This window comes from Perna viridis, chromosome 7, assembly GCF_037379345.1.
Source record: "Perna viridis isolate PV_CMFRI_1.1 ecotype Kerala chromosome 7, ASM3737934v1, whole genome shotgun sequence".
NCBI classification, from domain to species: domain Eukaryota; kingdom Metazoa; phylum Mollusca; class Bivalvia; order Mytilida; family Mytilidae; genus Perna; species Perna viridis.
In genome coordinates, this window is record NC_142451.1 from 40,963,731 (window position 1) to 40,976,932 (window position 13,202).

Below are 13,202 nucleotides of genomic sequence, written 5' to 3' on the forward strand. Positions count from 1 at the left end.
TTTACAACTTATATTTTCTTAAATATTATTACGATATTGTTTAAAGAAAAGAAAGGATATTTATGAATTAATTTATTTCCCAACTTTTTTAACTTGAAATTTAGAAAAGTAAAACATTTAAGGATTGCTTTTCTTGGAAAAAGAAATTGAATCCTCTGCCTTGTCTTTGTGTCCCAGATATTTATTAAGTTTTCAACATTGAAATGCAGATATACATACCTGAAGAACACCTCACAAAAATAAGAGAAAACCTATTAGTCTTTTATTTTTAAAATGGTAAAGTAGTGGAAAAAAATCCTAATTTATTGAGCTCTCTCAAGAGAGCTATTTGTCAAAGGATGAATTTTATACATTTTAAAGAAAGTAAAAACATTGGCTAAATATGCTTTCTGGACAAAATAAACCAGTGCATTATCATGTGGTGCAATTACGCAAATTGTGAGTCGGATATCGATTTATGAATGGACCCATACATAAAAAGAAGCATCGTTTAAGGGTTATCATCTTTTTATCGTAACAAAACTAATTTTTTATCACTATTTTTTTTTTATCTTATGTACTATCTTGAGTACGCTTTTTTGATTGTGTATTTAAATATAGGACTTACAAGTACGGTCATGCTTTTCTTGAGGGTATTTTTTGTTAAAGTGAAGACATGCAATCATGGACATACTTAAGATTGAATCATTAAAATTCAAAATGTCTCTAAAACAATACTCTTATCCCCCAACGATCGACATATCCCATGTTCTATACAACTATGTCAATACAAATCTATATTTTTTTTCAATTATCATATTAAGTTGCTTCGAAGTATTTTACTTCTAAGTGGAAAGTTATCTTTTTTGAAAGGCATTTAGGAGAAGTAGTAAAGGAAATATCCATTCACGCAGATTAAGAAAAAAATGGTTTATTTGTGCTTCATCAAGCAAACTAACAATGTGTTATAAATTCACTTTAGACGCTGCAGCTAGCCCTCACTGAAAATGCAAGAATTATGCAAAGTCGGGAAAAAGTGAATGATTTTTCGTTTGTTTTGAATAATTTTTGAGAAATTCGAAAGGCTTGTCAAGAGAGGAAATGAACATCTCCCGCTGCGTGGAGCTTGGTGTTCCATTGATTCAGAATTCAACATCGTTGTAGGATATTATATAATAATTTAATTTGATTGTTTATTTCTCACCTGGGTAAGATATATTCCATATAGGTTATCTTCCATTCAGTTAGTTGGTACTGTGACGTCATTTACGGCAGTCCGAAATTCAATTGAATAAGGTTTTGATAAAGGTGAAAAATCTTAATTTGGACTTTAATCGATTAGAAATCAAACTATTAGGATTGTTTCTAATTTTGACAAAGTTATGCTCGCATAACAAACTTTGGGACAATTTACCGCTTCTCGGTCCATGAAGCGTAAACTTCCCTAAAGTTGCTTATTTCGCATAACCGGATAAAAAAATATCCTTGAATATACCATAGTATGTGTATGCCTAATCCTTAAATGTAGCAAATAACACAAATGAATAAAATTTCCTACTAAATTAGACGCGCAAACTTTAAAAGTAGTCTGATTTTCAGTTACGATAAATGCAGTAAAGGTGGAAACGTCTACATGAAATCAGTATTTTCCCGGTACTTCCGGCTAAGTAAGAACTTTTTTCATTACAAATTTAGTTTTACTGCTTCAAAGTCTTTCAAACTATTGATGTCGAGGTGTTTTCAACTTTATTAATCAATAATTCGAATCTTATTAGCATATACCTTTTCGTTCATTATGATTGGTTGTTTACCTTTTTTTACCTGGACAGTTTTTACAACAGTGTAAATTCCATGTACATATCGTAAACAACATGGTTACCTTCGCTTCCAAAAAAAAAAAAGATAGATCCATTGTAGTGATAAATACACAAATATCTTTATTTGATTTTATATTGCCATTATTTTTCTATAGTTGGAAATGCGCTAAAATGTCATAATTTTAGGGGCTTTTTGTTAAGTGATTAAATTCGATATTTAGACCTAGTAAGCCAGTTTTTCAATTAAAGTTGGATATTTAGCAAGTGGTCTTAACCAGATGAAAAAAGTAGTACCCCAATGTAGGTAACACTTTTAAGATAAATTAGACAACTTTTGAACCTGGTTTTTATGGTAGCTCTGTTTTTTTGCATTTATGGTTAATCTTTACCAAATTTGGAAATGAATTTTGTTTTCATGAATTTGTAGAATTTCAGTTCAATTAAATTATTATCTTGATTATTTATGATAAGCATATCTTTATTCAAGTGACCTGAAACAAGTAATACTCCTGCATTAAGGATAGTTTTCAAGTTATAACACATTTTAAGTATGCGGTTAGGACTATATAGTCATTTTCTATACATTGGCTCTTATATATGAAAAATGAATATTTTTTTTAATTTTTTGTTTTTCTTTCAAATAAATAGCTAAAATGAATTGCCATATAACTGTGTGATTGGTTTAAACACAGTAATACCAAAAAATGTCAATAGCCATTTTTAGTGGACTATTTTAGTGGTCCATCAGTACCATGAAAACTGATTTATTCAACGGGTCATAGTTTACCTTTCCTCGTTTGTCTACCCTGGACTTGACTTTTTATGAGCAACTCGGCAGGTGTTTCTAGAAAAGCAGAGGACGCTTACCCTACCGGTGCACCTGGTCCATGCTCCCAGTTTTTAGTGGAGTCCGAGTTGCTCATTTACTTTTGTTACTTTGTATGTATGATTTTAGTTACTTTATGTTCTTTGTTGTGTATGTCTGTTTTCCATGTCTGGTCTTTGTCCCTGGATTACATTCTTTCGATTACCGCTTTAACCTTGGTTCCCTTGATTACTCTTTCAAATGGGCAGATTCTAATGCGGCAAGAAAAATAATGGTGTTTTTTCATATAAGAACTGAATTTTATACCAGTAAACTATTTTTCTTGCATCATAGCTATCTGTTTTAAAGAAAAAAAATACTTGCCCTGTCATATTGAGGTCCATTTGTATCTGTCTGGGGTACCAAAATGGCTTATTAACTACATATTGTTTTTAAAACTATTATATTATATTATATTGGTATAATTGTTTTAGGACTAATTATAATTGAAATGACCATATCTATAGTTTAGAACAGTTGGTTGTACCGGTACATATACATATGGAACTCACAAGTGGGAATAAAAATAATGATTTGGAACTCATAGTACAGCTAATGTATCTACCATGTCAGAATAAACCACAAATTAGCTCAGTTTGACTAATGCAGCAGTTTTTTTTTTATCAAAAGTAATATTTCCTGGCAAACATTGATATATTAGTCTTATGCCTGGAATAGGGTACCTATATAAAAAAACTAATAGAAAAACTCATGTTTTTAGAAAGGCAATGATATTCCGGATTTTCAGTATGAAAATGAATACTCTAGTAGAAAAACAACAACTTTTATTATTATATTGAAATGTGTATTAGTAATAGGTACTGGGATTGCATTGCATATCCCGGGTGTACATAAAAACATGGATGCTATAAAAATATAGTGCATTATCTTTTTGTCTCTCTACAAACTAATGTTTTGTCAAAAGATATGAACAATGACTTATAAAATACAGCGAACATCGCACTATAAGATGACAAAATTTTTAAAAAGAAAATCTAACATAATAACATAAAAATGTTCCACTGAAAAGGTTGGTCTGATGAGTGCAAAACAAAAGTGAAAGTAGAGAAAATGGCTAATTATAGTTCAAGACTACTTTCCTGTCTGATCTTCATGGACTCACCCTATTTCCTTTGCGGGAAATTATTTTTTCACATGTCCTTAGAAATGCTACATAACTGAAAGTTTTATTGAATCAATTTACATCTTTTTTTTAAAATCCTAAAAATATGCACTTCACTCTAGAAGTCTATGGGAAAATTAATACGATACTGAGACCTAATAATCAAAACGCCGATGGCGCTGAACCTCGGAAGTTATGAGATATTTATAAGTTTTTTAAAAACTTTATAATCCGCTCTCTCTGTATTTCCAAAAAGATTGATTATTTACAACGGGATCAGCGCTTTCAACACTACTAGAACTACACATCCACACAATACTGATGAATCAGAATTTCAATTTTGAATTTCCGTTTTTATTTTGTTTTTCTCAATGTGTAATATTAACAACTTATTTTAGTTTTAAACGTTACCAATCATGTGGAATGAATATATGAATACCAAAGGCATTGATAAAATATAGTTCAAACTTCTATATATGTATTTTAATTCTTTTTGGACAATCAATCATGTAATATATAATTTTAATCGTCTGCTGTAAAAAAGGCAATGCAGTTATACGAAATAAACAATTTGATACATTTTAAAATTTATCCGCGAGACCTCTTTCATGGTGGAAGTTTTTTCAAGGCGATTATCAACCGGAAGTTCGTTGATTCTCATTAGATGGTTTTAAGACTCAGAAGTCAGATGACGTGTGAGTAAAAAAGCCAAATCAAATACATATAGATATATATAATAATTTTGAAATAAGTTACCCAATTTAATTTTAAAAAATATAGTCAGCTTACGGTATTTCGTTCTTTTTTTCTGTTTTTCAGATAGATTAATTATATACAATAGGATCATCGCTTTCACCACTACTAAAACCAACGTCCACAAAATACTGATGATTCAAAATTTCAATTTAAATGTTTCATTTCATTTCGTTTTCAACCGGAAGTCCTTTTGATTGATAGAGTTTTGATTACTGGTATAATCTTTATTAGTAAATATTGATGAACAGAATTAAAATAAATGAAAACATCTGTTGTCAGCCCTTATCATTTAATCCAGTTCTCGTCTTGCTATTAACTCTGTTCTAACCTGTTCCTCCCTTTCTAAGTCCGTCGTTTCGCGCTGTAAAACCCTTTGTAACTGTTGTGGGTCGTATCCACATTTTGAAATAAAACACCAAGCTATATATAGAATGAGCAAAAATAATGAAAATACAAAAGGTAATTAATTTGATATCCTATAAGAAATATATGAGAACGCAGTGTAGAATCCTAAGCATTGTCTGTCACTAAAACATAACGTATGATCTATATATTGAACGTGCAAACAAGATGACAACTTCTATTTAATGAAAATTAATAAAAGAATTTTCGACTGCTTGTACTAATCATACGACCCTATTATTTATTGTCGGATTGTCACACTGAATCCTACTTATATCACTTCTTTTAACCAATGCAAATCAGGAATTCCGATAACAAAATGAAGAAATGAAAAAAGTGAAAAAAAAACAACAACGCCAAAAAAGAGCAAACATAATAAAAAAAAACAACAAAAAAAAACCCAACAAAAAACAAAAACAAAACAAGAAAAAAAAACAAAACAAAAATACACACAACGCCAAAAAAAAAGCAAAAATAAAAAAAAAACAAAAACAAACAAACAAACAAACAAACAAAAAACGAAACAAAACAAAACAAAACAAACAAAACAAAACAAAAAACAAAAAAACAAACAAAATAACAAAAAACAAACAAACAAACAAAAATCAAACAAATCGAATTAAAAGACATTAATGCTTTCAACAATATCAAAAACCAACAAGTAAAAGTCCCAAAACTAATCTCACGAGACCTTGATATTGATTGAATTGAATTAAAAATAAATTACCTCTACGTCGCCTTTCTGTAGGTACAGCTAAAAATGAAACAAAACAGAAAACATGCATTTGTGTACACGGAGTTTCGAAACATGCAAAAGTAAAATTCTATTTTTTATCTTTTTAATATTTGTTTCAAATAATGAAACTGTGCGTTGAAAAACTTGGAAAAGTTACAAGATGAAAAAAATCACTTAATTTTCCTATGTATGAATAAAGCATTCGTTTAGTTAAAATTATTCAAATGATAAATGCGTAAATTGTTTAGCAACCGTATGGTTATTTTGAAACGTGTCAATTTATATTCTAGCCTGGTAAGGTATTGCGGAACTTACATCTCCTTCTTATCTTATCTTTGGACACTGCAGCCAGAACCGTTGTATAGTCCTTACAGAATGCCGCAATCTTTGGTCCTGCAATATCCCGTACATCGTCAGTTGAGGAGACGAGAGAGAAGTTCTTCAACATATGATCATGCACTTCTGTTGTAAATCCCTGTGTTATAATGGAATTTAATATGTTTATATACGAAACGTGGCAAATGTACTCAGCCAAAAGGGGAGGGGGCTTATTTTATGCAATTACTTAATTTCTTTCTTATCATTGTGTTTATGCGAGTTACAAAAACATTAACAAATGTGTATTAACAATTATAGCATATATATAACAAGTAAAAAAATCAACAGTTGTTTTAAATTGGTAAATCATTTTCAAACCACCAAATGATGATTTTGAAATGCATTTACATTTTTGAAAAAAATGTGAATTTTTCCTTTTAACAAAAACAAAAACAAGACAAAAAAAATTAAGATTATTTTAATTATTTAGCACCATTTCACTTACAACTCTATACTTTTCTTCGGGTTGCATTTTGATAGGCGTTTTTGTCAACATACACAACCTCGAGTTGATATTTTTCAGTACACCATATCCCTAAATAAAAGAGGAAACGACACCATGAGTGTCTTTCACAGATAATGTAATAATCGTCTGTATACACCTTTCAAGTACATGTACCAAAAAAGTCATGTCTAAATACAGACATGTATTTTCTTTCAGATTTTTTCATTAATCAATGTTGTTATTAGCTTGGTTTTCAAAAGTAGATATTCTTAACGACTTGAGTAATTCAAACTGTCATGTAACGCAAAAACAAATGTTATGAGATTATTCTAATAACTACACATTTTGAAATTAAAATTATCATCATTTACATACGCGATGTTCAATGACATCGACGGGTGTTTCTAGATATTTAGAGAACACCTACCCCATCGGTAAAATTGTCTGATGTAACTGTTAGTACAATATTATTACTGTTGATTTAGTATATTTGTTGTCTACTTCTTTGGGAATATAACAGTATAACGTACCGTGCTGTAGTCATGAAAATTGACAGTCTGATCTCCATTTTCGTACATAGAAACGTCTCCAATGATGGCCATAACAGTTTTGTCTTCAGAATCATGAATCAAGTCCATATCAATGTCACGTCCTTGGTGGTCCCTTTGGGTCAAATGGTTGACCTAATAATGTAATAAGAATACATAATGCTATTTAATAGACCAATCGCCCTGCAGACATAACTTATGTTTTTTTCCAGGACGCAAGCAAAGCAATCACATGATTGTCACCTGAATTTAATTAATTTTTTTTTTACATGAAGCTCTCGTAGAGTTGATATGAAGTGCATGTGAATGTCACATCAAGCTAGATTCACAAAAATTGTACATGAACGATAGTTGCCTGTGTAGTTAAACAAAATATTAATTCAATGGAATAATTTTATTGCTTTATTCACGATTTAAAATAGTAATAGGTAACTTGCTAAAGACACAGACCATCAATTAAAGTTCAAAGTTCTTACCATTACCAAGAATAACAGTAAAATTAATGAAAAACTTTGGTACATATCATTTTCATTTTAAAATTTAAGAATTTGTTTTAAATTCTCGTTTTAGTAAATACATATAAAGTTCATACCTCTGGAAAGGCATTGACGTATACTAAAACTGAACCGAAGAGTACGACTAAAATTTCCATATTTCCAACTGAAAGAAAACAAATCTGGTACAGTTAATTCGCGAAAACCTTTTGAAAAATTAATTTCTGAAAATCTTTTGAAAAAGTTTGAATGATCTTTCGACACTGTTGATGAAACAATACATCTTCAATACAGTGACGGCATACGTTTTCCTTCAACACGACGCAATATAAACATAACGTTATCATGTTTCTAATATAGTATATTTAGATAATGATATTCTAAATAAAATGATTCTTTATATTAATTGTTAATTAAGAGTGTAAGAGCTAAATGTCGTAACTGTGAATTGCACGAGACGGACGGAGTGAAGGTGAAGAAGCGTAAAATTACACGATATTAAAAAAAAAAAAAGAAAAAAATATGATATAAAATTATTTACAAATAATATATTTTAAATAGAAGTATGTACTCACTGTAAAGCGTGTATGGATTCTTAATGCCTGTTTTCATACATGTAATGATTTATATACATCATTTAAAAAATCCACTTATTAAACAAGAGCCATTGGTTTTTATACATAATGTTTCACTACAGTCAAGTAGGACTCCTTCATATGTCAAGCAATAGCAAAAGGTTGGAGTAAATATTTATTTAATACGTAAATATTAAAGCTAATTAGGTCGCGCCATAAACTTTGCTTTAATTTAGTACAATTTGATATTAAGTCAATAGAATTCACATATTCCAAAACAAGTTTTGAATTTTTAGTGTTTTTATTATCATATTTATTTTAAGAATAAGCGTGTCTATATTCCTATCCCAGTAAAACTCAATACCAATGCCTTTCGAAATGAGTTGCATTTGTTTAATTAGATAAACTGTAATAATAAAATGTGTCCATATTCCTATTCCGGCAGAACTCAATACCAATACCTTTCAAAATGATTTGCATTTGTTTAAATAGATAAACATCTGTCTAATCCCTCCTATTGAACTGCAACATATGTACGTTTATTTTGATTCTTATATTGTGTCATAATATTAATTTTCACTTGTTGGGTTTAACAGAATTTCTAGTTGGCTTTTTACTGCATATTTCCAGTAATTTTTAGGAGTTGATTGTCTGTTTTTGTTTATCAATTTTTTCTCTACACACGATTTCGTTAATATTGTTATTCACTCTGCAGTGTTCAAGTACTCATAAGAGGCAGCAGTTACCTTTCTTTTTATATTTAGTCAATAGGAACTTATATTTTTTATCTGTTCACCTTATGTTCCGGATATCATTTAGGTCAAGATGACCAAGGCCGTTCATCCTCATCAGGTACTCTAGACTTTCATATCGATAGAGTCAAATATATTTTAATTTGACAGAGAGTACTATTAGCTCCTTCATATGTCAAGCAATAGCAGGTAGACTGGAGTAAATGTTTATTTAATAAGTAAATATTAAAGTTAATTAGGTCGCGCTTTAAAGTTTGCTCAAATTTAGTACAATTTGATATAAAGTCAATAGAATTCACATATTTCAAAACCATTTTTGATTTTTTAGTGTTTTTATTATCATATTTACTTTTATTTTAAACCTTTATAAATAACTGTCACAAGTTTTTGGAGCCTTTTACATGTATGAGTCCGTTTAAAAAAATGATGCAATTTTGAATTTCATAAAGATATGCTGTAATTGTGACTCTCATGTTTTCACCACAATCAAGTGGGGCTCCTTCACATGTCAAGCAATAACAATTAATCTTGAGAAAATATTTATATAATGCGTAAATATCAAAGTTAAAAAGGTCGCACGATAAACCTTGGTCAAATTTAGTACAATTTTATAAATGTCAAAAGAATCACTTATTTGTATGTATGATTACAGAGGACGCTTACCCTACTGGTACACCTTGTCCATGCTCACATTTTTAGTGGAATCCGAGTTGCTCATTTACTTTTGTTACTTTGTATGTATGATTTTAGTTACTTTATGTTCTTTGTTGTGTATGTCTGTTTTCCATGTCTGGTCTTTTTCTTTTGATTACCGCTATAACCTTGGTTCCCTTGATTATTCTTTCAAAACATGTTTTTAATTGTTTGTCAATATCAGATTATTTTTAATTGCAAACCTTCTTTAATAACTGTCACGAGTATGAAAAGTACTAAAAAAAATGAATTGAATACAATATTTTTGGAGTCTTTTATGAGTCTGTTCAAAAATATTGATGCAATTTTTAAAATTAAATGCTTTAATTGTAAATTTCAAGTTTTCCTAAAAGGTTGAAATTCTCAAAGACATTTCACGCTACGCATCCCCGATTTAAGATCATTTTACAAGATGAAACCAGTAAACATTCATTTGATAGAAGATTTCCTTTCAGCAGTTAAAGATATCACTCACATTCTTATAATATTAACTCGGTATTTCAAGACTGCTGTGTTGTACGCCAATGCTGTTAACATTACATATTTGATATTTGGAATAAGCATAATAATTGTATGTAGCACTGCGCTAAATTCTAGCGCTTCATGTTCGATTTTACTATAACGATATTACACCAAGAATGGCATCTTCAGATATTCTTTCTCTTTTCCCGAAATGAGGTTTGTTTAAAAAAACAAAATGTTGACATATTTAGCAACCCTATTTTTCCGACGCAGTCGGTATAGCTTCGCTTTTTACCCTTTGACTTTAAGGACGCTCTTCTATGGAAACGCAAGTCACCTGATCAGTTTTTTTCCCGATTGGTCAAATACAGATAACGTAGTGATGGTAGAAGAACCTGTATCGGAATTTTGGAATTGCGTTCGAAACAAAAGTTTATCGGAACCTTAAAAGTTGTGTGCCATGTGTTATTTTCTTGAAAGATATGTAGAAACTTAGAAGTAAAAAAGAACAAATTTTTACTGCGTCGGCTATCTTTTTTTAAAGATAGTACTAGTTTTAAATCACTTTGGGAAAAATAAACTGTAAGCTATACATTCCGTGATTTGTAATAGAGTTACTGATATATCTAAACATCTATTTTCAAGAAAATAATCATTGATATTTTGATTCAGTAAAAAAAAATTGAAATTTTTATATTTGGTAAGATGACTAATAGTTATTTTTCGCGCATTAAAATCATAATTGAATAAGGCCTTTTAAGTTAATTTTAAAACCTTTTGTAAAATTCAGAACTCATTATATTTTTTTATCTGTTAACCATTATTACTGAATTCCTTTTCTGCGTATGAAATAAATAATAGGATAATTAATTGGAAAGAGTTGATAACCAAACTACTACTACGAGTGCCGAAGAACGACTAGAATTGACGAGTGAGCAGAACTTGTTTCGAGCACGAGTTAAGTCATCAAGCGTTCTTGGCATGATTGATCATATTTTGATTATTAACGATAATCGATCTTATTTATCGTATCGTATAATTTCTTTATAATTCATCGAAATTTGGAACATGAATTTTACATTCTGTGATTGGCGGATTGATATCAAAGTTGTGACATTTTGGAGAGCTGATTTTCAGGGACATTCCTACATACATGTACAATGCACTAGTTACATGTAAGTGTTGAGGTATACTAGTGCATAATTCGTTCATTTACTTCGTATATGCACAATGATTTAAAATTTCCAAAACTGGTGGTAGTTACACTGTAAACATTGCTATTGTAGAACAGTAGTTATATTTCTTAGCAAAATTTGCAGCTTACATTTGTATGGCTGTGAACAGGAAATATTAAACTGAAAATTACAAAAACACATTTGCATGTACTCTAACTATAGTTAATGGCTTATGCAGTACAGTATTATACTTGAAATTATGATATGTTATATAGTAATACATGTATCTAATTTGTTTTCTACTTTAAAATGTGACATTTATTGCTCATAAATAAATCAATATACAGGGATGGATCCAGATATTTTGAAATGGGAGGTCCAGACATTATAAATCATTCCCCCCCAAAAAAAAACCATACACGGAAGAAGCAATATAATTACAATTTAGAAAACTGTCCCATTACTCTATCTAGATTTTTGTCTGGTACATGGAATGACTTCAATTTATTGTTTTAAACTCATTATTTCAAACCACTTTTATGACCTTCCTGGTTATGAGGAGATGTTTTGATAAAAAGGAGTAATCAAGGAAACCAAGATTATAGCGGAAATCAAAAGAATGTGATCCAGGGAAAAAGACTAGACAAGGTAAACAGACACACACAACAAAGAACATAAAATAATAAAAAAAATAATACTTACAAAGTAACAAAAGTAAATCAGCAACTCGAACTCCACTAAAAACTGGGAGCATGGACCAGGTGCACCGGTAGGGTAAGCGTCTTCTGTTTTTTCTAGGAACATCCGCCGAGTTGCTCTTAAAAAGACAAGTCCAAGTTGATTAACATTTTTTTCAAAACTCTCTCCACTGAAACTGCCGTACCAAACTTTGTATGAATGTTCATTACTATACGGTATTGTGCAAAGAACTGATGTGAGGTTTTTTTTTATCTGTAAAAAACATAGCCGCCGTTACTGACAAGAGACTCCCAGGATCATGAATCGCTCATCTACTTAATTTTTGACAATTTAACTCAAAGGAGACTTAGGTAGGGCTAATCATAAGTATCATTTCATCAATTGATTCATTCTATCTATTAAAGTTTTTATGATATTTGCTGAAAATTGCCATTTAAAAAAAAATTATTTTTTGCCTTTTAAGAGCAATAACTCTATAAAAAGGATTAGTTCAAAATCTTTGATCCCCACAAACTTTTGTAGGCCTTAACATAAAGATCATTTCAGCAAATGAAAGTTTCATTCTATCTATCATAGTTTTCAAGACATTGGTTGAAAACTGTAAAATAAACGTAATTTTTCACCTTTCAAGTGCAATGACTCTTACATGTAGTCGTCAGACAACTTTGAACCCTTGGAGACGTTTGTGGGTCTTATGATAATTTCATTTCAGCAATAAAAAGAATTTGGCTAAAGATTTCTGGTTTTGGAGGTATATGCGAAAAAATACTGTCTGACCCTATGTTCTTATTTTAGTAACAGCGGCCATGGATGAAAAATCCCCTAATCTGTTCTATGCAGGATACCCCAATGAACATTCATACTACGTCTGGTTCAAATTAGTTAAGTATTGTCAGAGGAGAAGATTTTTAAAGAAATAATATATATATATATATATATATAACGTCTCAGAATGTATTCGCTACACTGCTCCATCGGATCAAATTGATACAGGGAAGATATGTAAACGTATAGAAAGGTCTGGAAAAATCCCCAACGATGTTAGAACTGTCAAATTTGCGATGCAAATTTTTGGTCGATCCCTCCGCGGGACTCGAACTCGTACCGCTGTGACATCTATGGCAAAACCGCCGGCACAAAGTCCAGCGCCCTAGACCACTCGACCAGCTAGGCTATATAAAAATATAGCTTTCGTTGGCCGGGTCAATCCTCCTCGTAGGATTAATCTAGGGCTGTAACTTAGTACACGATGTATGGTAGTACGGGACAGTTCATATAGATGTTGTTATGTAGGATAGAGGAT

The 13,202-nt window shown here is 30.5% G+C and overlaps 1 protein-coding gene across 1 annotated transcript; it reads right to left on the minus strand.

Moving 5' to 3' along the window:
- Positions 1-3,429: 3,429 nt before the first annotated feature.
- LOC148612716 (uncharacterized) lies at positions 3,430-8,191 on the minus strand. Its single transcript, XM_088594378.1, has 7 exons — positions 8,119-8,191; positions 7,642-7,709; positions 7,032-7,184; positions 6,502-6,591; positions 5,994-6,153; positions 5,670-5,696; positions 3,430-4,960 (listed from the first exon to the last, which is right to left on the minus strand). The coding sequence occupies exons 1-7, from the start codon at positions 8,153-8,155 to the stop codon at positions 4,830-4,832; spliced, it is 666 nt and encodes a 221-aa protein (XP_088450504.1). The 5' UTR covers positions 8,156-8,191; the 3' UTR covers positions 3,430-4,829.
- Positions 8,192-13,202: the final 5,011 nt, after the last annotated feature.

Excerpts from the sequence above, each read along its gene's own strand:
- LOC148612716 (XM_088594378.1), bottom strand. The coding sequence starts at position 8,155 with ATGAAAACAGGCATTAAGAATCCATACACGCTTTACA. Across the intron at positions 7,710-8,118 it reads GAATCCATACACGCTTTACA|TTGGAAATATGGAAATTTTA; the intron begins GTGAGTACATAC and ends GTTTTCTTTCAG. Across the intron at positions 6,592-7,031 it reads ATTTTCATGACTACAGCACG|GGATATGGTGTACTGAAAAA; the intron begins GTACGTTATACT and ends TCTTTTATTTAG.